A 22,991-nucleotide genomic window follows, 5' to 3' on the forward strand; every position below is an offset into this window, starting at 1 on the left:
ACCATGATGATCAATCGGATGAGAAGAGGATGATAGCCTTATCAACAGCGCATGCACAAATGCGAATTGACATCGAGGTTTCGTCCTCAAGTAGTAGCCTATCATGATAAAATCAGTGAGACAATTACATATAGGCTAAAACAGTAGTTTCACAGCTATTTCGATACAGCCAAATTCTGAGCAACTTTCAGCAACAAGTTCAATACAATAATATACTCTACATTTACAACGTACGTCTAAAAGGGTTAAAACAATGGTGACATTTACCCCTCGGTAGTGAGACAGCGTCATCTTGAGATTGAACCTTTCACCTAATTTTGCATGTCGGTAATAAACAGATTGACATAGTTGCACACACCGTTGAAGGAAATGGACTATACACGTCACACTATTACAGACAGCACATGAGCCAATGGTAGGTACTTGGCTCTCTACCGTGTTTGTGTGGCGGTGTGGAGGAAGTTGTAAGCACCGATTTGAGGTCAGTTTTGCGTTTCCCACTCATGGTAAGGATGGATGTGGGGATATGTGGGAGGGGACGATGACTGATCCTTGACCTGTGACCCCATCCCAATCATGGACAAATTGATCTGGGTTTACATTATGGATGACTCATATCTTTGATTACATTGCGAGGGAAAGGGAAATAACAGTTCTAGAATTTATCAAGCAGTGAAGTAATTTCCTTGACAGTGAAGTCGTTTTTTCTCATTGTCTTTATTGGAGAATCCTATTTGTATATATTTTTTTAAGCTCATATGCTTCTACTGATTAACCATCTACAAATGATCTCACACTATGGAAAAGAAGATGGAGGCCTCCTTTCAAGGTGACCCTTCTCTGATTAGATCAACTCTGTCATCAGGGACAACACCACAATGATGAAATGAGATTATGCATGCAGCCCTACTTCATCCAATGTCTGGATGAATGTCACTTTGAATGATTTCCAATCAATCTATTATAGTCATTAATAGGCATTCATTGATTCACTTTATATTTTCATGCATTTGGGGAAAAAGTTAGATAAATAAACAGATATATTGACTACAGATCATATTGTCTTCATAGTCTTTCAGATGTTATTCTATTTTTGTGAACAATTGTCAGTCTTGAATTACTGGTAGTGGTGCAGTATGTGGTAACACTTACGTTACATTGCACTTATTACTGTGTAACTACTTATGTAATTACAGTGTAAAAAGTATTGTTGTAACTAATGATTACACTCTACACTGTAGCAATAACCCTAACCCTATCCTTAACCCTACCCCTTACCCCTAACCCAAAGTAGAGTGTAATAATGAGTAATTAACTATACTTGTTAGATTTTAATTACCTAAAAAGTGACACAGTAATAAGGGCACTGTAATGTAAAGTGTAACCCAATAGGGAGTAAAATTGGAAGACATTACATTTACATTTTAGTCATTTAGCAGCTCTTATCCAGAGACATCAATCAAATCAAAGTATTTTTCATTGTTTATCACAATTTCAAGTCCCATTTTAACTCCCTTTCCAACTCAATCAAACATTCATTGATTCTCAGATGCAGACTAATTCAAAATCTAATTCAAACTAAATCAGAACAAAATGACAACCAAAATGACTACCAATTGCTGGATAAGAGGTGTATTGAGATGCGCAGGAGGGGTTCATTCATTAGGGCACAATGTTCAGTGTTGCAGATAGAAATAGAATCACTGAGAGCTGATACAATAACCTATTCAACATGACAGACAATGGTCTCTTGTTCTACATCATACATTTCTATCTGAACGTTCAGTGACGTTGTAACTTCTGGAACGGACCCCAGGTGTATTGCCAGAGTTGTGTTTTAAATCACAAGTGGGTCAGGTGTCTGCTGGGTATAGTTGGGCCATTCGGCCTGGAACACTTCTGGTGGCGTGTGAGGCGTCAGGGCCCGCTTGGTGTAGCGTAGGACCACTTTCTGGTTGAGGTGACACACGGTGGGGCTACCTAGGGTCCTCTGGGTACTCAGGGTCTGGCGCTGTGCCTCCTCCCTGGAGGGTCTTGGACTCTGCCCTCTCTGTGTCTGCATCCTCCAGTTTACCTGGGAATGGTGTATTATAGATAGACAGACCTCCAGACATGGAGTGAATCAATCAACACATCAATTACTAGGTAAATTAATTATACTATTTGTCAGCTCTTAACCTTGGAGACTCACCAGAGTCACAGTTTGACATCATTTCTAGGGAATGATCTCTGTAAAGAGTAAAGATAATATATTTTGTAAATACATTACAGGCTGTCCTTTTTGAATAGGCAAATGTATAGGCCAGTGTGTAGCAGTATTGATATACAGTACCTAGTGCAGGGCTGCACAACTTATAGTATTTGTCCAGGGGGGAAGTGGCAGCCAGATATTGAAATGATTCAAGGAGCATGGTGATTTCATACTACATGGCATTGCATCATCATTCATCCAATTTCAAATATAATTCCTTAAGAACTAGGATCCCCCCACCCCCCACATCATCAATTACTTTTTAGGCCGCATTTGGTCCTGGGGCTGTATGCTGTGAAGTGTGCAGCCAACTTGCAATGTGCAATGGTTCCAAAACATATTTTTTTGCTGTGATCCACTAAAAGCTTTTGCCATCTTCCATTGACCCAACAATGAAAAAACAACCAATGTTTCAACAATTGATCCTCCCAGCAGACAACATTTGTTATAGGTGTCTTACAATGATGTTATTCTCTGGTTGGAAACACTAACCTGGTGGTATCCTCCTCACTGATCGAAGCCATTCTGGAGGCAGGACAGAGGTTTTGAACCTCCTTCACTGTCAGCTGCTCTCCTCCCGGAGCCTCATAGGCTGAGACAGGGTCCTTGGCCAGGGCGGAACACAGCAGACTTAGAACCTGGTCCTTTACTGCACAAAAGTAAATACCACCATAGGTTAACGCCATGACAGATCAATGTATACATCCTGATGGATTTTAGTCAGGACTTGGGATTATGGTCCTGATTAACACTATTTTGGGGACTTTTAAAGACAGATACTTTGTGTGAGTGCATCATATGCTTTGTGTGAGGGTGTCTTGCATCTCGCTCATCTGCAATATTCTTGGTTCATTCTGCCTGTGGCAACGCTAATTGCGAGTCTCACTTTAGTGTTGTGATAGAATGTTTCTTGATAATGTATCCTTTTGTTACTGTTAATTTGGCTGGTGCTATCACATTTCCTTTGGGGTATGAATAAATTACTATCTTATCTATCTAATCTTGTCTTTCCCTCACTATGCTCTGCAGCTGGATTTCAACAACTAGAAACGGGCTCTAAATAACAGTGACTGCATGCTAAATGGATTGGTGTATATGTGCAGTTCAGTGCACTTACCTCTTTGACCAGCTGTCAGAATCCATTGCTGGACATCCCCTATAGACTCAGTCTGCAGTATCTGACACAGCATATCAATCACATACGATATATAAGAGTGTTCAAACTATGTCATAACGTGATGTTAAAAGCTGTAACTCGAAGGCCATCATGAAGGCAACCTATAACTGAAAAATTTTGCAATTGTTTTTAACATTCCTTGCAGCTTTCGGGCATTTTGGGGACAAGTTCAACTGATCTGTAGTTATATTTAAAATCCACTGGGCGCACACTGGTTGAATCAACCTTGTTTCCACATCATTTCAATGAAATGATGTGGAACCAACATGAAATAGACGTTAAATTGACGTCTGTGCCCAGTGGGAAGTGCCTTGGAATTGTTTTCAAACATGAAGAACACTATTGCTCACCATCAGCTGTAGTGTTGGGGTTCCCCTCTCTGTCTGTAGACCCCCGAGGGCTGACACACAGCTGGACTGGGGGAATAAGGGGACACCACTGCCTGAGGTCAGAGGGCAATGGGGTAACAACCAACAACCCTAATCCTAACTCTAATCTTAACCCTAACTCTTACCTAAACCTAACCCTCAAACCAAACAACAATTTTTTTCACCAGACACAGAATGTGTATCTATAACAGCACTTACAAATGGTTTTGACTGATATGGTTTCTCTTAAGCGTTAGGAGCACATTATTAAACTAAATGTTATATTTTGTAGCATTATGCAGCACTTGGGGTTGGAGGTCAATACAATTTCAATTCAATCCCACTCCAACTTTCTCTCATTGATGTCCAAATCTGGAGTTAAGAGCTCTCCAGTTAGGATTCAGCCTTTCTTGTGGTGGAGTTGAAGTGGAATTTACCAAGACTTGGGTGGACAGTATATAATAATACAATTTAATCTTATGAAAATGACATTCCATCTCACCTCTTCCACCTGGTCCCAAAAGCCCTGCCCTCTCTGTCAACTCTGCAACCTCCTCACGCCAGGCCTTGGTCACTTGGAAGAGAACAAAACAGCAGCAAATTCATTCTCTGCTAACACTAAGCCTGCAATAAGGCCTACATATGCCTTATTCAAGATCTGACAAACATATTTGTTGTAGTGTGACAACTGCATACATGTGATTTCGATGTTTACACTGTACTGTGCTTATTTTGTATTTTTTCTGTACCATTATTTTCATTATGGAACTTACCACAATGTCGATAGCCTAACAACACACACACACATATATACACACAAATACATACATAGATTCTGAGTGTCTTTAGGTCACCACCATGAATATGGTTTTAAATAATTGTTGTTTCCCCATTCATCGTCCCTACCAATTTATCCCATAGTTTGTATTGAATGAGCTGCTTTGGGCAGCAGTTGTAACATGTAACAGTGCTTAACCATCACACTGATATCTGGTTACCTGTAGCAGAATGCTCTAGGGTCTACAGTTTCATTCTCACTCTACATGCCTGTTTTTACATTCAGCAACACTACAATACACAGGCATAACATGCAGCTATAGGAAATATTTCCAAAAATGCAACATCAATATAATGAAATTGAACACACAAAAACGTTAACAGTTCAATCAGAACGTCATCGTAACTTTGTTTAGCAGTACATAAGTACCTCAGTTGTAAACACAAAACAATGTACAGTAGGCTACTCATTTACATTTACATTTTAGTCATTTAGCAGACGCTCTTATCCAGAGCGACTTACAGTTAGTACTCCACGGGAATACAGCTGGATGCAGCTGGGAATGAACCAAAGCACATCCATTTTACAAGAGAACTACTTCCTCACAACACCATATCACAGGATCAATAGGGCTGGTATGTACATAAATGACATCACCATAAAAAAGAGAGAAAGGGTCAAATTGACAGAGGCTTGCTGTATTGAAGGAGTCTTGCCAACTCCTATGGCCATTGACATGACACAAACAGATCTGGGGCCAGACTGACAGACTGTCTGAACGTGCATGTAACCTCAGAGAGGGGGAATCCATCTGCTTCAGGGGGAAGAACTGGAGGCCCGTGAGGTCGTCAAAAGGGAGGTAAGTGCTGTTGGTGCCGATGGCCGCCGTTGGCATGTTTGACTGCAACACCAGATTATTCTCAGGGGTCAGAACCCTGCCCAAGCAGTACTGGGGCATCTGGCCAAAGGTGACATCATTGACAACACAGATTTGTTTGTCATTGATACCTGTGGAAACAACAGATATGGATTAAAAATGTATTATCTGAAGGATGGAGGCATTGTTTAATTACCTGTAAATTAAATCATCTTGAGGCACTGTACCAATGCTATTCTTCGTCTGCTAGGTGGGAATGTGACTCAACTATTAGTAAATGAATAGACACTGTGTGTGTGTGTGTGTGTGTGTGTGTGTGTATGTGTATGTTTGCATGAGTGCGAATATGCATGCCTCTTTGTGTCTCTGGGTGCATCAAACTTACCCTTGATGTGCCTGACCCTCTGTGGGTGGGGGTTGTTCCTACAGAAGAAGGGGCTGTGGCTGGGTGCTCCGAAGCGGGCACTGCTGCGCTGGGTGGAGAGGGTCACTCTGGGCTTGTGGCATAGCGGGCTATCCTCTGCCACTTTCAGGGACACAGTGGTGAGCTCACGATTGCCCAGAGAGAAGGGCGAAGCATGGGGATGCCTGGACACACTGGGCTCTGGCCTGGGTAGAAAGGTCTCACAGTGAAGGTCTAGAGGTACAGTAGGCTAGCAGTAGAAGTGGTTGTAGTTTTAATGGTAGCAGTATTAGGCCTAGTTGCAGAGGGCTCTATTTTAACAAACGTAATGCAAAGGTGAATCTTAGCGCTGGCAGTAGTGTTCTAGATTCAGGGCTGAGTCTGAAATATTTTGGCTATTTTCACAACCAGTTTTGATGAATAAACAAGTTGTGGGTGTGTCAAGGCTTGGCCCCTCACTGGCCAACGTGCTCCATGGCTAAATATGTGGTTGCTTCAAATAGTGTATTTAAGTTAATTTATCCTATTGCGTTTTCACCAACTCTAATGTTAGTCCGTTATAGCCTAATTCGTTAAATAGCCTGCCCCATATTTGCAAAATATTGTTTTACATGTTTGCAGTCCACATTGTTCAAATTGGATTTCTTCAATATGGAATAATATTGTTAAACATAGGCTACAGCGTCGCACTGATATAAGGGCTAGGCCTACTGTAAATTGCAGTCTGGACTTGCAGTCAATAAGCAAGATTAAATTCACTAGGCTATTGATAAGGCCTAAAAAGACAGTGTATAATTCTAATCAAATTCTAATAAAAACGAAATAACAACTTGTTTTAAATAGGCTATGTCTAAATACAGTTACAGGCACCATAATTGTTCCTCGTGGGCATATAATACAGATAAAGAGAAAGGGGCAATGTCCACTCACCGTTATACTGCTCGCAATCGCAAATGTAATGTTTTATAAACATCATGGAACCATTTTACAGATTATTTTTGCACTTCTCCAGAAGTAGCAGACAAAATTATATGTTCTCGCCATAAAACAGTAGCAGTGCATGGGTAAAATCACTGGGGAAGTGTCACGATCGTTGAGAGACGGGTCGGACCAAGGTGCAGCGTGAAAAGCGTACATGTTTATTTACTCAATAAACATACAACAAAACAAGAAACAACGTAACGTGAAGTCCTAAGGCTATACACGCCTAAACGGAACAAGATCCCACAATACACAGTAGGCAATAGGCTACCTAAGTATGATCCCCAATCAGAGACAACGAGTGACAGCTGCCTCTGATTGGGAATCATCCCCGGCCAGACATAGAATTAGAAAACTAGAACATAAACATAGAATATCTAACATAGATTTCCACACCCTGACTCAACAAACTAGAGATCTATAGGTCAGGGCGTGACAGTACCCCCCCCCCAAAGGTGCGGACTCCGGCCGCACAAACCTGACATGACAGGGGAGGGTCCGGGTGGGCTTTCAGCCTCGGAAGCGGATCCGTTGCGCCCCTGGTCTGGTCTGGACCTCGGCGCGATGCTTCCCCTCTCCTTCCTCCCACGATGCACCAAGCCCTGTCTGGACCCTGGTGTGGGAGACCCCAAACCTGGAGAGGGGCTGACGTCTGGGCCTGGATCGGCAATCCTCCCGCGATGCACCAAGCCCTGTCTGGACCCTGGTGTGGGAGGCCCCGACCCTGGAGAGGGGCTGACTTCTGGGTCTGAAGTGGAGCCGCTGACCGGAGCTGAACTGGACCCCGGTGGAGCGGACTGCTCTGGCTCCGGAGTGGAACCGCTGACCGGAGCTGGACTGGAAACCAGTGGAGCGGACTGCTCTGGCTCCGGAATGGAGCCGCTGACCGGAGCTGGACTAGGCACCGGTGGAGCGGACTGCTCTGGCTCCGGAATGGAGCAGCTGACCGGAGCTGGACTGGGCACCGGTGGAGCAGGCTGCTCTGGCTCCGGAGTGGAGCAACCGACCGGAGCTGGATCAGGCACCGGTGGAGCGGATTACTCTGGCTCCGGAGTGGAATAGCTGACCGGAGCTGAACTGGACCCCGGTGGAGTGGACTGCTCTAGCTCCGGAGTGGAGCCACTGACCGGAGCTGAACTGGACACCGGTGGAGCGGACTGCTCTGGCTCTGGAGTGAGCAAACTTCGGACCCATATCCATCTCCATCTCTGGGAGCAGGACTAACGCATGCCCAGCCTGGGCACCGACGAGAGGAAAAATTCCAGCCCTGTAGTAGGACTGGTTGCCGGCCCCAGACTGGGCACCGACACGCGTTAGGAGCTCCTGCTCCAAAAACGGGGTTGCACGTTGTGCCCACCCTGGGCACCGACGCAGAGGTGGTTTCCAACCCTGTAGTTGGGCTGGTTGCCGGCCCCAGACTGGGCACCGACACGCTAAAGTGCTCCCTGCAGGGGACCGTTGCTGGAGGTCGGGTGAGTTGTGTGGTTGGAGGAGGTGTAGAAACGCACACCTCTCTCCCATCGCTCCAATGTACTCACCACGCGCTCCATTGCGCTGCCGAGAGCCTTGATCCTGCTCGCCTGCCTTTGGATACGTTCCTCCAACGATCCGGACGAACCGACTGTACCTGCTGACTCCATTTTAGGTGCGTGTTTCTGTCCTGGAACGGGCCGTGCCGGACTGGGAACACGCACCACTGGCTTGGTGCGAGGAGCAGGCACGGGCCGAGCCGGACTGGGAACACGCACCGCTGGCTTGGTGCGAGGAGCAGGCACAGGCCATGCCGGACTGGGAACACGCACCACTGGCTTGGTGCGAGGAGCAGGCACGGGCCATGCCGGACTGGGAACACGCACCACTGGCTTGTTGCGAGAAGCAGGCAACGGGGCGTACCTGGCTGGGAACTGGCGTTGGAGATCCATGACTGTTCCAGTCCTTCTCTCTCCACGCCCAATCCTCCTCCAGTGAGGACTCCTCCGGGAGCCCCCACGAGTTAGGGAACAGAAACTCATCGTCGTCGTCATCCTCCGACTCCTCAGTGTAACACTGTTCCCATTCCTGTTCCCATGGTCGTAGGGACTCCAACTGGAACCTCACCGGGTGCAGTGGTCGGGGCTCTTCTCTCTCGATCCCCGACCACCCCTTTAGCCCCCCTAAAAATTTTTATTGGGGCTGCCTCTCGGGCCTCCTCCTCGTTGCGCCTCTCCTACCCGGGCTTCCTCTGTATGTTCCCAAGGACGGTGATCCATCCCAGCCTGGATCTCCTCCCATGTCCAATATCTTACCATCCAGGATATCCTCCCATGTCCAGGATGTCTGTTCCTGGCCACGCTGCTTGGTCCTCGTTTGGTGGGATCTTCTGTCACGATCGTTGAGAGACGGGTCGGACCAAGGTGCAGCGTGAAAAGCGTGCATGTTTATTTACTCAATAAACATACAACAAAACAAGAAACAACGTAACGTGAAGTCCTCAGGCTATACACGCCAAACGGAACAAGATCCCACAATACACAGTAGGCAATGGGCTACCTCAGGAGCATGATCCCCAATCAGAGACAACGAGCGACAGCTGCCTCTGATTGGGAATCATACCCGGCCAGACATAGAAATAGAAAACTAGAACATAAACATAGAATATCTAACATAGATTTCCACACCCTGACTCAACAAACTAGAGTTCTATAGGTCAGGGCGTGACAGGAAGCCAGAAACAAAAGCCATATTACAACCTTCAGATATGTGATAATTGCGTTGTTTGCTCTGTAACCTGTTAGTTCATGTGCCTTACGACCGTGATATATAGGCCTAAAGGCTGAGACAATAAGAAGACGCAGTGGCAGAATAAATTCAACCACACCTTTGTTTCATCACAAAACCGGAGAACAACCTCTGTCTGGTGAAGTCCACAAAGCATATTTCATGTAACAAACAGTTACATGACCTACAGCAGGGATCATCAACTAGATTCAGCCCAGCGTACAATTTTTTTCTGGAGCGGATGGTCGGGGGGCCGGAACATAAATTCACTCTGGCTATCTACTCTGATTTCAGAGCACTCTGTCTGAGTGTGCCAGAGCGCAGAATAAGTGATTCATTTCCAAATGTGCAACACCTGTTGAATATGACCGGTGTCAGTAACCGTCTGCAAAATAAATTACAATAATTGTTGCCAGCAGCACAGTTACAGTCACTAACGCTCTAGATAACATGAAAACAGCCTAACCAGCTCTGCTAGGGCGAGTAAAATGGACAGAGTTAGGTGTTCTCTCATTTCTGTCTGGAAGTAGCTAGCAAGCAAGCCAACTTTAGCCACTTAGCTTAGGTGCTTGTCAACCCTTGGCCAGAGCGTCCAGTGTGCGCTCTGAACGGTCCAAGAGTGAAATGCTCTGAATTTACGAACAATCTTACTTCTAAGGCTATTGTTTATTTCAAGACACAATCTGTCATCCCTGAGGCCATTTTGGATATAAAATGGACAATATACAGTGATTCTTGAATATAACTATAGCCTAATACAGTGGGGGAAAAAAGTATTTAGTCAGCCACCAATTGTGCAAGTTCTCCCACTTAAAAAGATGAGAGAGGCCTGTAATTTTCATCATAGGTACACGTCAACTATGACAGACAAAATGAGAAGGAAAAAAATCCAGAAAATCACATTGTAGGATTTTTAATGAATTTATTTGCAAATTATGATGGAAAATAAGTATTTGGTCAATAACAAAAGTTTCTCAATACTTTGTTATATACCCTTTGTTGGCAATGACACAGGTCAAACGTTTTCTGTAAGTCTTCACAAGGTTTTCACACACTGTTGCTGGTATTTTGGCCCATTCCTCCATGCAGATCTCCTCTAGAGCAGTGATGTTTTGGGGCTGTCGCTGGGCAACACGGACTTTCAACTCCCTCCAAAGATTTTCTATGGGGTTGAGATCTGGAGACTGGCTAGGCCACTCCAGGACCTTGAAATGCTTCTTACGAAGCCACTCCTTCGTTGCCCGGGCGGTGTGTTTGGGATCATTGTCATGCTGAAAGACCCAGCCACGTTTAATCTTCAATGCCCTTGCTGATGGAAGGAGGTTTTCACTCAAAATCTCACGATACATGGCCCCATTCATTCTTTCCTTTACACGGATCAGTCGTCCTGGTCCCTTTGCAGAAAAAACAGCCCCAAAGCATGATGTTTCCACCCCCATGCTTCACAGTAGGTATGGTGTTCTTTGGATGCAACTCAGCATTCTTTGTCCTCCAAACACGACGAGTTGAGTTTTTACCAAAAAAGTTCTATTTTGGTTTCATCTGACCATATGACATTCTCCCAATCCTCTTCTGGATCATCCAAATGCACTCTAGCAAACTTCAGACGGGCCTGGACATGTACTGTCTTAAGCAGGGGGACACGTCTGGCACTGCAGGATTTGAGTCCCTGGCGGCGTAGTGTGTTACTGATGGTAGGCTTTGTTACTTTGGTCCCAGCTCTCTGCAGGTCATTCACTAGGTCCCCCCGTGTGGTTCTTGTGATCATTTTGACCCCACGGGTTGAGATCTTGCGTGGAGCCCCAGATCGAGGGAGATTATCAGTGGTCTTGTATGTCTTCCATTTCCTAATAATTGCTCCCACAGTTGATTTCTTCAAACCAAGCTGCTGCAGATTCAGTCTTCCCAGCCTGGTGCAGGTCTACAATTTTGTTTCTGGTGTCCTTTGACAGCTCTTTGGTCTTGGCCATAGTGGAGTTTGGAGTGTGACTGTTTGAGGTTGTGGACAGGTGTCTTTTATACTGATAACAAGTTCAAACAGGTGCCATTAATACAGGTAACGAGTGGAGGACAGAGGAGCCTCTTAAAGAAGAAGTTACAGGTCTGTGAGAGCCAGAAATCTTGCTTGTTTGTAGGTGACCAAATACTTATTTTCCACCATAATTTGCAAATAAATTCATTTAAAATCCTACAATGTGATTTTCTGGATTTTTTTTCCTCAATTTGTCTGTCATAGTTGACGTGTACCTATGATGAAAATTACAGGCCTCTCTCATCTTTTTAAGTGGGAGAACTTGCACAATTGGTGGCTGACTAAATACTTTTTTCCCCCACTGTAGATGCCTTAACTGTTTTCTACCAACAGGAAAGAACGGTTAATACAGCATGCCAAACTGACCCCTGGGTTCCTGTGCTGCGGTGGAGAAGATATCCACCGGGACCATCACTAAAGAGCTCAAGGCCCAGCTATATTGCGCTCACGACCATCACTATACAACCGAGTCCTGCCCCTATCCGCAAAGATCAGGACTCACTGTCTGAACCTGAGAGCTCAGAATCACAATTTATTTTACCTTTATTTAACTAGGCAAGTCAGTTAAGAACAAATTCTTATTTACAATGACAGCCTACACCGGCCAAACCCGGACGAAGCTGGGCCAATTGTGCTCCGCCCTATGGGACTCCCAATCACGGCCGTTGCGATACAGCCTGGAATCGAACCAGGGAGTCTGTAGTGACGCCTCAAGCACTGAGATGCAGTGCCTTAGACCGCTACGCCACTGGGAGCCACAATCATTACAGTGCGAGCCAAGAGATACTATCGAAGCGTGTGTGCAAGATCCGAAATACATAGTCCTTGATAGCAAGCTGAAGGAGTTGTTCAATGTCTGCAATGAGCCACGATGTCGAGCAGGTGTCATCAGTTCATCCCTGAAAATAAATATTTTTGCCATCACCATGGAAACAGTGTGATGTGGGCCACAGGAGGAAGTGGGAGTCCCAGACCAGAGTGGGAAAGTTGTTTGCAGGGAATCTGTTTGTGCCATCACTGGTCTTCCTTACTGGCGGCTCCCACTCCATATTTGTGGAAACATGTCACCTCCTCAGCCTGGTATCTATGTCACTGCGACAGTTCGCAAACCAACAGCGCATCTACATTGTGCCAGAGGTTAACCACATGTGGACCCAGCACACAGAGGCCATTCTGGATACAATTGGTGACAGTCCACTGATCGTATCTTGAGCCAGGCCATTGTGCCTGGTTTGGCACTTACACCATCCTGGACTGCTTCCCACCTGATCCTCACCCAGGAGACTGTGCATGTGACCGAAGTGAAGAACAGTTACTGGTTGGAGACTGAGGGATTAGAGAGATGCCTGCAACACATTGAGGTAAGCTATAGCCTAACCTATATTTGTAGCTAGCCTAAGGGTTGTAAGTGTGTATTTGGTGGATTTATGAAGAGGGACGTAGGTACCTTTAGGAATAATAATAAAACCATTATTACTTGCCTAGTTAAATAAAGGTTAAATAAAATAAAAAAATATCTGCCATGAGTATGACCCGTGACACATTGACAATGGTTTGAGGAAACAGCTGGTGGCCATCGGGAAGCCAGCGTTACTGTCATATATTTTATAGTAAAATCAGAACTAGGATTTGTGTAATTTATATCTGGCTCTAGGACCATCCCAGCGGACACTCCTGAGTGCCCAAAGAGAGAGAGTGGCGGTCACTTTGGGTGTCACGGTTTCAGCCGAGGCTGCTCCTCCTCCTGGTTCGGGCAGGCTTCGGCGGTCGTCGTCTCCGGAGTACTAGCTGCCACCGATCTATGTTTCATGTTCGTTTGGTTTGGTCTTGATGTTGTACACCTGTGTCTAATTAGTCCTCGTTAGTGTTCTATTTAGTTCTCGTTGTGTGTGTCTGTGTTTGTGTGTTATTGTTTCGCTGTCGTGTTTAGTGCGCTACTGTTTGCCTTGTGCATTTCGTATTTTCCTCCTCGTTGTTTCGGAGGTTATTTTACGCACTGGTTTGTGCGCCTTTTGGTTTTCGCCTGTGTGCGGACTTTCTCGCCTCCGGGCGTTTGACTATATATTTTAGTGTGCTGTTCACTAAAGTCGATTGGACTTAAGTTTCTGCGTCCTGCATCTGATTCCTGCACCACACCCACCTACAGCACCCACTGACATTGGGGGAAGGAGCAGGCCATTCAACAGTGAATTCAAAGATACACACATCCATAAAGGGAATCAGAGTGGAATTGTTTTTCCACTGATTTTTTTACCCGTTTCAACAGACGTGCTACCTTGTCCCGGACCTGCTGTTTTGACTCGCTCCCTCCCGGATCCGCTACCAGCTATGAAAAGCCAACTGACATTTGCTCATGAGGTGTTGAACTGTTGCACCCTCTACAACCACTGTGGTTATTATTTTGATGTAAAAAGGTATCACGTTTCAGGAGAAGACCCAGATGCAGACAGTGTCAAAGTAACAAAAGTTTATAACAAAAACAGGGGGCAGGCAAACGACAGGTCAAGGGCAGGCAGAGGTCAGTAATCCAGATCAGAGTCCAAAAGGTACAGAATGGCTGCAGTCTCAGGGTCAGGGCATGCAGAATGGTCAAAACCGGGGAAACTAGAAAACAGGAACTTGAGATAGCCAGGAGCAAGGGGAAAACGCTGGTAGGCTTGACGAAACTGTCAACAAGAAAAAACAGAGAACACAGGTATAAATACACTGGGGATAATGGGGAAGATGGGCAACACCTGGAGGAGGGTGGAGACAATCACAAAGACAGGTGAAACAGATCAGGGTGTGACTGTAGGTATGATGACAGCAGCGGACAAACATCTGGGCCGAGGGTATGCCGACATCTTCCTCTTGCTCCGGGAAGAGCGGGGGCTGATAACCCCGGGAACACTCAAAGGGCGAAAGACCCGTGGCAGAACAGGGAAGGCTGTAGGTCCAGCTTGGAGAACACGTTGGCCCCCTGGAGCGGCTCGAAGGCCGAGGAGAGGAGTGGTAGCGGGTAGTGGTTCTTCACCGTGATGCCATTGAGGCCCCGGTAGTCGATGCACGGGCGCAGAGTTTTGTCCTTCTTCTCCACAAAGAAGAACCCTGCGCCGGCTGGGGAGGCAGAAGGACGGATGAACCCAGCAGCTAGGGGTGTCCTCAATGTAGGTCTCCATAGCCTTCATCTCCGTACCCAATAGCAAGTACAGTCGTCCCTGGGGCGGAGTGGTGCTTGGGAGAAGGAAGGTTGATACCGCAGTCGTAGGGTCGGTGCGGTGGAAGCGAAGTGGCCCGGGCTTTACTGAACACCTCCCAGAGGTCCAGTTAATAAAGGGGTTGTGTCGCTGGTACCAAGAGAAACCCAATACCACGGGAACCTGAGGAGACTTAATTAGCAGGAATTGGATCGTCTCGCTGTGGTCCTTGATACTCGCAGGATGATGGGGGGTATTGTGGGTGACCCGGCCTATAGAGTGCCCGTCCAGTGCTCTAATGTCCATGGGAATGGAGAGGGGCTGAGTGGGGATGCCCAGCTCGGACGCCAGGGTAGTGTCCATAAAGCTCTCATCGGCCCCAGAGTCAACGAGTACCCGGAGAGATTTCGACTGGTTCCCCCACAGCAAGATGGCATGAAAGGGGGTGCGAGTAAGGGGAGAGGAAAAGTTTTCCGTATGACCCACCAGAGTACTCACTCCTACCGGTGAGCCTGGTCTTTTAGTGGACAGGTGGACACAAAATGACCAGTAGACCCGCAATACAGGCAACTCTTCTTGTGAAGCCTGTATTGCCGTTCGGCTGGAGACAGCCTAGCTCTGCCTAGTTGCATCGGTTCGGGAAGAGCTGAATCGGCAGACTTCGGAGACTCTCGGGGGAAATCGGGTAGCCTCGGGTTCTCTCGGCAATGGAGCCGTCGGGGATTTCGGGCATTCCTCGGAGGCGAGGTGGAATCGTTGGGCGGGCGAGTGGAATCGGACTTCCTCTCCTTCCTTCGTTCCCGTAGTCGCCCATCGATCCGAATGGTCAAGGCGATGAGTGAGTCGAGATCCGTCAGTAGTTCCCTGCAAGCTCATCCTTTACTTCCTCCGATACTCCGAACAACGCTTCCGGGTTCCAGGCACACTCAGCTGTCAACGTGTGGAAATCCACTGCATAGTCTGCCACACTGCGGGATTTTTGCCGAAGCTGGAGTAACTTCCGGGCAGCCTCTCTCCTGGACAATGGAGCATCGAAAACCTTCTTTACCTCCTGCATGAACTCCTCCAGACTGAAGCATATGGCCGACTGTTGTTCCCACACTGCCGTAGCCCAGGCGAGAGCCCTCCCGGACATCAGCGTGATGAGGTACGCTATCTTAGAGCGGTCAGAGCGGAAGGAGGAGGGCTGCAGCTCGATGATGAGCGAACACTGAGCAAGAAATGCCCAACAGGTTCCCGACTCTACAGCGAAGCGTTCCAGGGGAAGTAAGCGGGGTCTCTGGAAACCAGGGTGGCCAGGTAGGCCGCACTGCTAACAGCCGGGTTACTGAGGGGCTGAGAGGTTACCGTCGTGGTAGGCTGCCTAACAGACAACCCGTGGAATTGCTCCTGCAATGTGTTAAACGCTCGGTCATGACGTTCGGCCAAGGTCTGGAACCCTCCCATGAGACCACGAAGCAACTCCTCGTGCCTTCCAATGGTGGCTCCTTGGGAGGAGATGGCATTGCGGAGATGGTCCGAGTCGGATGGGTCAGTCATGGCCAGTTCGTACTATCACGTTTCAGGAGAAGACCCAGATGCAGACAGTGTCGAAGTAACAAAAATGTATTACAAAAACAGGGGGCAGGCAAACGAAAGGTCAAGGGCAGGCAGAGGTCAGTAATCCAGATCAGAGTCCAAAAGGTACAGAACGGCAGGCAGTCTCAGGGTCAGGGCAGGCAGAGGTCAATAATCCAGGGTGGTGTGACAAGGTTCTGTACGGCAGGCAGACTCAGGGTCAGGGCAGGCAGAATGGACAAAACCAGGAAAACTAGAAAACAGGAATTTGAGAAAGCCAGGAGCAAGGGGAAACACGCTGGTAGGCCTGACGAAACAAAACGAACTGTCAACAGACAAAAAGAGAACACAGGTATAAATACACTGGGGATAATGGGGAAGATGGGCAACACCTGGAGGGGGTGGAGACAATCACAAAGACAGGTGAAACAGATCAGGGTGTGACAATGGGCTTTGTAAAATACATTTGATTGATTGATTGATTGATTGCTGTGCTGCATGCTGTGTATTCACTAACTGTCTGAGTGATGTGACATTTTTATAGTATCATTAACATATTTTGGTGTGTATTTAATCTGCAACTTAACTTCTTACAGTGCCAATCAGCAATAGAAACAATAACAAAGTGTCCTCCCTGCTCCTCTTTCGGTAAAAAGCTGAGGGATGGGGCTGGAGAAATGTAACCACTCTCAAACTCATAGAGCTATAGATGCAAGGACTGACCATCCATGATATCACAATTATAGTTTTAACCATGTTTTGAGGCTGTATTGTGTTTGTTTACATTTGCTTTGTTTACAAATGTTGGAGTAAAACAAGGTTATACAGTGCTATGAAAAAGTATTTGCCCCCTTTCTAATATTCTCTATTTTTGCATATTTGTGATACTGAATGTTATCAGATCTTCAACCAAAACCTAATATTAGATAAAGGGAACATAAGTGAACAAATAACACAACAATTACATATTTATTTCATAAACAAAGTTATGCAACACCCAATTCCCCTGTGTGAAAAGTAATTGCCCCCTTACACTCAATAACTGGTTGTGCCACCTTTAGCTGCAATGACTCCAACCAAATGCTTCCTGTAGTTGTTGATCAGTCTCTCACGTCACTGTGGAGGAATTTTGGCCCACTCTTCCATGCAGAACTGCTTTAACTCAGTGACGTGTGGGTTTTCAAGCATGAACTGCTCGTTTCAAGTCCTGCCACAACATCTCAATTGGGATTAGGTCTGGACTTTGACCAGGCCATTCCAAAACATCAAATGTGTTGCTTTTTAGCAATTTTCATATAGACTTGATTGTGTGTTTTGGATAATTGTCTTGCTGCATGACCCAGCTGCGCTTCAGCTTCAGCTCACAGACGGATGGTCTGACATTCTCCTGTAGAATTCTCTGATACAGAGCAGAATTCATGGTTCCTTCTATTAAGGCAAGTCGTCCAGGTCCTGAGGCAGCAAAGCATCCCCAAACCATCACACCACCACCTCCATGCTTGACCTTTGGTATGATGTTCTTACTGTGGAATGCGGAGTTTGGTTTCACCAGGCATTACTGGAACCATGTCGTCCAAAAAGTTATACTTTTAAATAATCTGTCCATAGAATGTTCTTCCAAGAGTCTTGATGATCATCCAGGTGCTTTTTGGCAAACTTGAGTCAACTTTTTGGACGAGATGGGTCCCATTATGCCTCCGTTTCTATGATCTGTTTCCACTACCATGTAGCCAGGTCGCTTTGGATAAAGGCGTCTGCTAAATGGCATATATTATTAAAGTCTACTTTGACTCTGCCAACTAGCTGCCCAGTGTAGTTACCATTCCTTTCCAATAGATGGCAGCCAAAGCTAGTTGAAGTCACTACTCTAGCAACAGGGACACAGGGTTAGTGCCCGTTGAAAGTAGTTTTATCTTCAAAGCAAGTTTATCTGGTTACGCTTGAACCTGTTGTTATAGTGGACAAGCTAACTAATACTATTTTTACATAAGGCGAAGGCATTAGGCCTATGTTTGAAAAAAATTACAGCAGGCTAGATTTACTAAATTAACTGGTTTTATTCAAACTCAAACCCTACGTAAATGCCACTTGCTTCTGGGTATGCGCACCTAATGGAATAGACGAGACACGCAGGGATGACACAGCATACACCTCATCCAATTCTCCCTTGTGCCCATAGGGTGAACTGGCGATAAACTGCAAGCCTGTATGCTCTGCAAACAAAATCATAAGTGGCCGAGTGGCGCGGTGGTCTAAGGCACTGCATCGCAGTGCTAGCTGTGCCACTAGAGATCCTGGTTCGAGTCCAGGCTCTGTCGCAGCCGGCTGTGACCGGGAGACCCATGGGCGGCGCACAATTGGTCCAGTGTCGTCCAAGGTAGGGGAGGGTTTGGCCGGCAGGGAGGTGGGTTCGTTTCCCACAGGGGGCCAGTATGACAAAAAACAAAACAAAAAAAACATGTATGCATTCACTAACTGTAAGTCGCTCTGGATAAAAGCGTCCGCTAAATGACTAAAATGTAAATAAGAAAAGTCTGATACTGTAACTAAATCACAATGTATTTATAATGAGCATGCCCATTTATTGGTTAGAATGAGATTTCATGAATCATGATGTTGTCTGCAATTCGAATGCTGGTCGTCTAATCTACAGGTAAATGCCTTACCGTCGTGCCAAACAGCGCTTGTGATAAACATCGTTATAGGTTATTTATTATATATATTGAGCACCTACCCACTACTGATGTTAGCTTTAAACAATTTATAATCAAGCAAAATGTCAGCAATTATTTAACTGGCATACCGGCTGCTGACTGGTCGAGTAACCTCTTCTGCCAGGAAGTCCTTCATAAGGATTAGTGACACGTCCAATACATCACCATCCAGACAGACTGACAGGAACCTCTGACTGAATGTAATACAGCCACCATCCGCTGGGATTTTGTGCTGTATCGCCACCATCTCTCTACAACACACACACACACTCATACTCTCTAGCCATTATCTGGCAGCATCCGCACTCACACTAGACTGTGTCACTGCTACGCCGACCCTGTAGCTAAGGTGTTTTAGGCGACATATCTGTGTTGTTACTGCTACGAAAACTCTTTGATCTGGGGCAACGATCGGCTCAAACATTAATGACTTCAGTAGGTTTATTGGCTCCCTAACTAACATTATTTCATCCTCTGTTATAAACTAATTCTCAGACTCAGAGCTACTCTTGGTAAATTCAGCCATTTTTGGGGAGTTTCCAAATGTTCTCTCCCTGCCAGTGACACAACAATGCCAATATGAGGATTTACAGTTACAGTTAGCTGGCGTTCTAAATCCTAGTGTTTCCATTCCCCTTTAATGGTTGGATCACCTTTATAATCATTGGCCGGTACGGAGAATTAAGTAAAACCACAAGTCCAAATCCCCATCTCCATCCATGGCTAATTTAGGAAAGGGCCTATTTTAGCTAGCTAGCCACCGGAGGACAACAACACAACGAGATGCAAACATTCAAGTTGTTTCTGTCAATGAAGTATGCTCTAAATGCGATTTGAAAGGAGAGACCATTCACAGTTGAGCTCACTCAGTTTAGCTTAACGCTGACTGACTATTATTTTATCATTTTTTAATCAAAGGGAGGCCAAATGCTCGCTGGCTTCCCTTGTATTCCAATGCTACGGGCGGCAACAATGTCATACTCTTTTTGGAACAGACAGAATCAGATAGATGGCCTACACATACAGAGACAGAGGGGCACTGTTTCACTCACTCGGATGCTTTCTCTGGTGAGATACAGTGCATTCAGCCTCTTGTGAATTGAAGGAAAATCATAAAACAAAGAGAGACAAAAGATACATTATTATTTATTTATTTTTTCCTTGGTCAATTTTTTGGGGCATCCATGAATACAGGCCACTGCCATAAACCCATGGATCATGAATATTTCTAATATGTTTGGTTTTTAATCAAATTAAACGGAAAACAGTTTTTTAAACTAACAACAATATTTCTAAATAGGATCTGGTCAGAAGCATGATATTGTTCCATGAGCATGAGGCAATGTGTGCACAGGTAGGCCTAAGGGCTCTTTAGAAGGAGACATGGATGTTTGTCTTATCCATTGAATATAGTTAAATATACACTAACCCTACAATAGGCCTAGTTATAACAAACATCTAGTTTTTATTGGCTTCAACGTGGAAATATTCGTCGACACACACTGCATTCGCATTTCAAAATTCACTGCATATTCGAGCCATGGACAAACATTATCATAAGATTAGCCTACCACCATCGCCTGATATTGCCTGTTAGTGACTTTGTCATGTAAAAGGTAAACAAACGAATAAGAAAATTGCCTAGGCTACAAGTGGATTCAGCACCAAGGACAGTCATCGGAATTCCCGCGATTTGACAGTTAGGTCCAACAGATGAAAGTGAAAGATGCAAATTATTTATTTATTTTATGATAAAGGAAACACAATAAGAAGTCTATAACTTGGTGTTCCTAAACAGACTTCCTACAGTCACTGTCATCTTTCATTCATTGGGCATCGCACATAGGGCTAATGAGTCCAAACTTTTCACAGAAGCTGAACGGGAATGTCTGGTGACTGTTTTGCTGCTCGTGATATTTAAAAACAAAATATGTTATATAGGCTACTGTTAACTGATGGGATTGACTGATGGGTTTTGATTAAATTGGCAGTAAAGCAACAAGTGAAGAGGTTGTGTTATTGCTTATACATCTACTTGACGTAAATGTAAATGTAAATGTACTTAGTATGCTATAGGCCTATACCATCTACATATTTGAATTTGATCTTGAGTGCGACAGGAAAATGATTGTGTTACTGTAACATGGTCTTGAGATCACGTTTTGAATATTCATAACAACAATGAGCCTTAAAAAGCTAAAAGTAACAAAATGTTGGGAGGCAAAAGGGCATTTTAAAAGTAGGTCAGTAAAAATCCAGTAGGCTACATGAATGACAGATATACAGAAGACTCACTTATTTTCCCCGAAAGGATCAAAAATTGGCCTCTCTGACATTTTGAAGAATCAAAAGATCTAGTGGGAAATATAAAAATATTGTCTATATGAGTTTCAACAGAAATTAGCACATTGAGCCTATAGCCTTTAAGATGACAATCACAACCAAAGAAAAAGCCACTACATGCAACAAGCATGCTCACTTGCACCTGCCTTTGTGCCTTATTAATGTGGCCTAGCTGACAATGTGTAATGTGTAAGTAAAGCCAGCACACATTGACAACCTACAGACCCAATGCAACTCGATCACAAAATATAACCCATGATAACCTAATTAATCAGTATCTCCATTGTTTTATAATTATGCAATAGTCAAATTACGTAATTAATCAGTGAAATGTTCCCTACCTTTTCAAAGTCAAGGAATTTGCCATCTACTGCCGCTCTTCAGATGTGGAGTGCTCCATAAATCCTTGGAATACATTGGCTCCATTGGAATTGATGCCATGGAAACGTGACGCGCACGAAATAAAGGCTTGACGTTAATAAAGGCTTGATGATGTTGAACATATCTGCTGTATCAGAGTCCTCTCTCCCCCAGCACTTACTGTGTGCATGCTATTCCATTTTAACGTTAGCCCATCTCTAAAACATTGCTATAACGTTAGCTAACGTTAGCTAACTTTACAAGACAGGATATTTAATTTATTTGATAATTTATTAATGTATTATTGTGTATATGTTGATCTTACATGCTAGTACAAAAAACTGTTATGGAAGTAAATGTGCACTTTTAAATTGGGTGGACTGCATCTATAAAAAACATTGCCATAGCCTTTAGTAAAATTGAATTATTGTACAGCATGAGAGATTCTCTAAATATAATATTTAGGACTGCAGAGACTGTCACAAACTTTAGCTTGCAAATTACCTAGCAAATTCGATGACTTGGAGGTTTAATCACAACCCTACCCACATCCCTACCAAGGCCAGGTAGCATTTGAAAACAGACCCTCAAGCCTACAGCTCTCTTGTTCAGAAATTACATTGTTTTGATAAAAAGCAGTAGTGTGGCTTAATGGACACTTGAAATGTAATTTTATTTGACTTCTGAAGAAAAAAAAATTTATACTGCCTAAATACTGCAGTGCAGGTTAGATTGAATTGAATACTATTGCAAAGCGTCACTTTAGCATCACTGTCAGATCATTACACATGCAAACCAGAACAAGAATACTAAACCTATCCAAGGGCCTAGAGTCAGTTCACCCCTATTTCAAAAAGCACCAGCGCTGCCTTTAATAAAGAGCGACTGCCTTTCAAAAGCAATACATCCCTTTGAAAACTGCCTATTTGACATCGATATCAGTCAGAAACAGTTATTCTAGCGTCAAAATTGACTACGAAGTGTAATAAGGAGAATTTTGGTCATGAAGTCAGTCTAGTCTAAAACAGAGTTTGGAGAATCCGTGTGTCACAACGGGTAAATAAATGAAGGTTGGGTTTTGATTTGACAATGTCCATTTGCCAACTGACCTGTCCAGCAGTTCCGATACACATATATTTATTACATAAGACAACAACAACATGTCATGCATTTCTTTACTTGAGAAATACCGCACCAAACACCTTACTTAGATGTAA

At 44.8% G+C, this 22,991-nt stretch overlaps 1 protein-coding gene and 1 long non-coding RNA gene across 2 annotated transcripts; both read right to left on the reverse strand.

Annotated features, from left to right (window-relative positions):
- Window positions 1–2,033: 2,033 nt before the first annotated feature.
- Window positions 2,034–2,888, reverse strand: LOC123481634. The gene is made up of 3 exons (XR_006657219.1): window positions 2,744–2,888; window positions 2,192–2,229; window positions 2,034–2,074 (listed from the first exon to the last, which is right to left on the reverse strand). It is a non-coding gene; the product is annotated as an uncharacterized LOC123481634 (long non-coding RNA).
- Window positions 2,889–5,098: 2,210 nt separating this feature from the next.
- On the reverse strand, window positions 5,099–21,790 carry LOC123481619 (protein TBATA-like). The gene is made up of 5 exons (XM_045206313.1): window positions 21,756–21,790; window positions 21,367–21,425; window positions 5,837–6,060; window positions 5,355–5,582; window positions 5,099–5,130 (listed from the first exon to the last, which is right to left on the reverse strand). The coding sequence occupies exons 2-5, from the start codon at window positions 21,405–21,407 to the stop codon at window positions 5,099–5,101; spliced, it is 525 nt and encodes a 174-aa protein (XP_045062248.1). The 5' UTR covers window positions 21,408–21,425; window positions 21,756–21,790.
- Window positions 21,791–22,991: the final 1,201 nt, after the last annotated feature.

The sequence above is a fragment of the Coregonus clupeaformis genome, chromosome 22, assembly GCF_020615455.1.
Source record: "Coregonus clupeaformis isolate EN_2021a chromosome 22, ASM2061545v1, whole genome shotgun sequence".
NCBI lineage: Eukaryota > Metazoa > Chordata > Actinopteri > Salmoniformes > Salmonidae > Coregonus > Coregonus clupeaformis.

What these genes read in the sequence shown, in the direction of transcription:
- LOC123481619 (XM_045206313.1), bottom strand. Translation starts at nt 21,407, where the DNA reads ATGTCAGAGAGGCCAATTTTTGATCCTTTCGGGGAAAATAA. An exon ending in GATCCTTTCGGGGAAAATAA is followed by an intron (nt 6,061 to 21,366) that starts GTGAGTCTTCTG and finishes CTTTCTACCCAG; the next exon opens with GCCAGAGCCCAGTGTGTCCA. An exon ending in CTCTCTGAGGTTACATGCAC is followed by an intron (nt 5,131 to 5,354) that starts GTTCAGACAGTC and finishes GTTCATTCCCAG; the next exon opens with CTGCATCCAGCTGTATTCCC.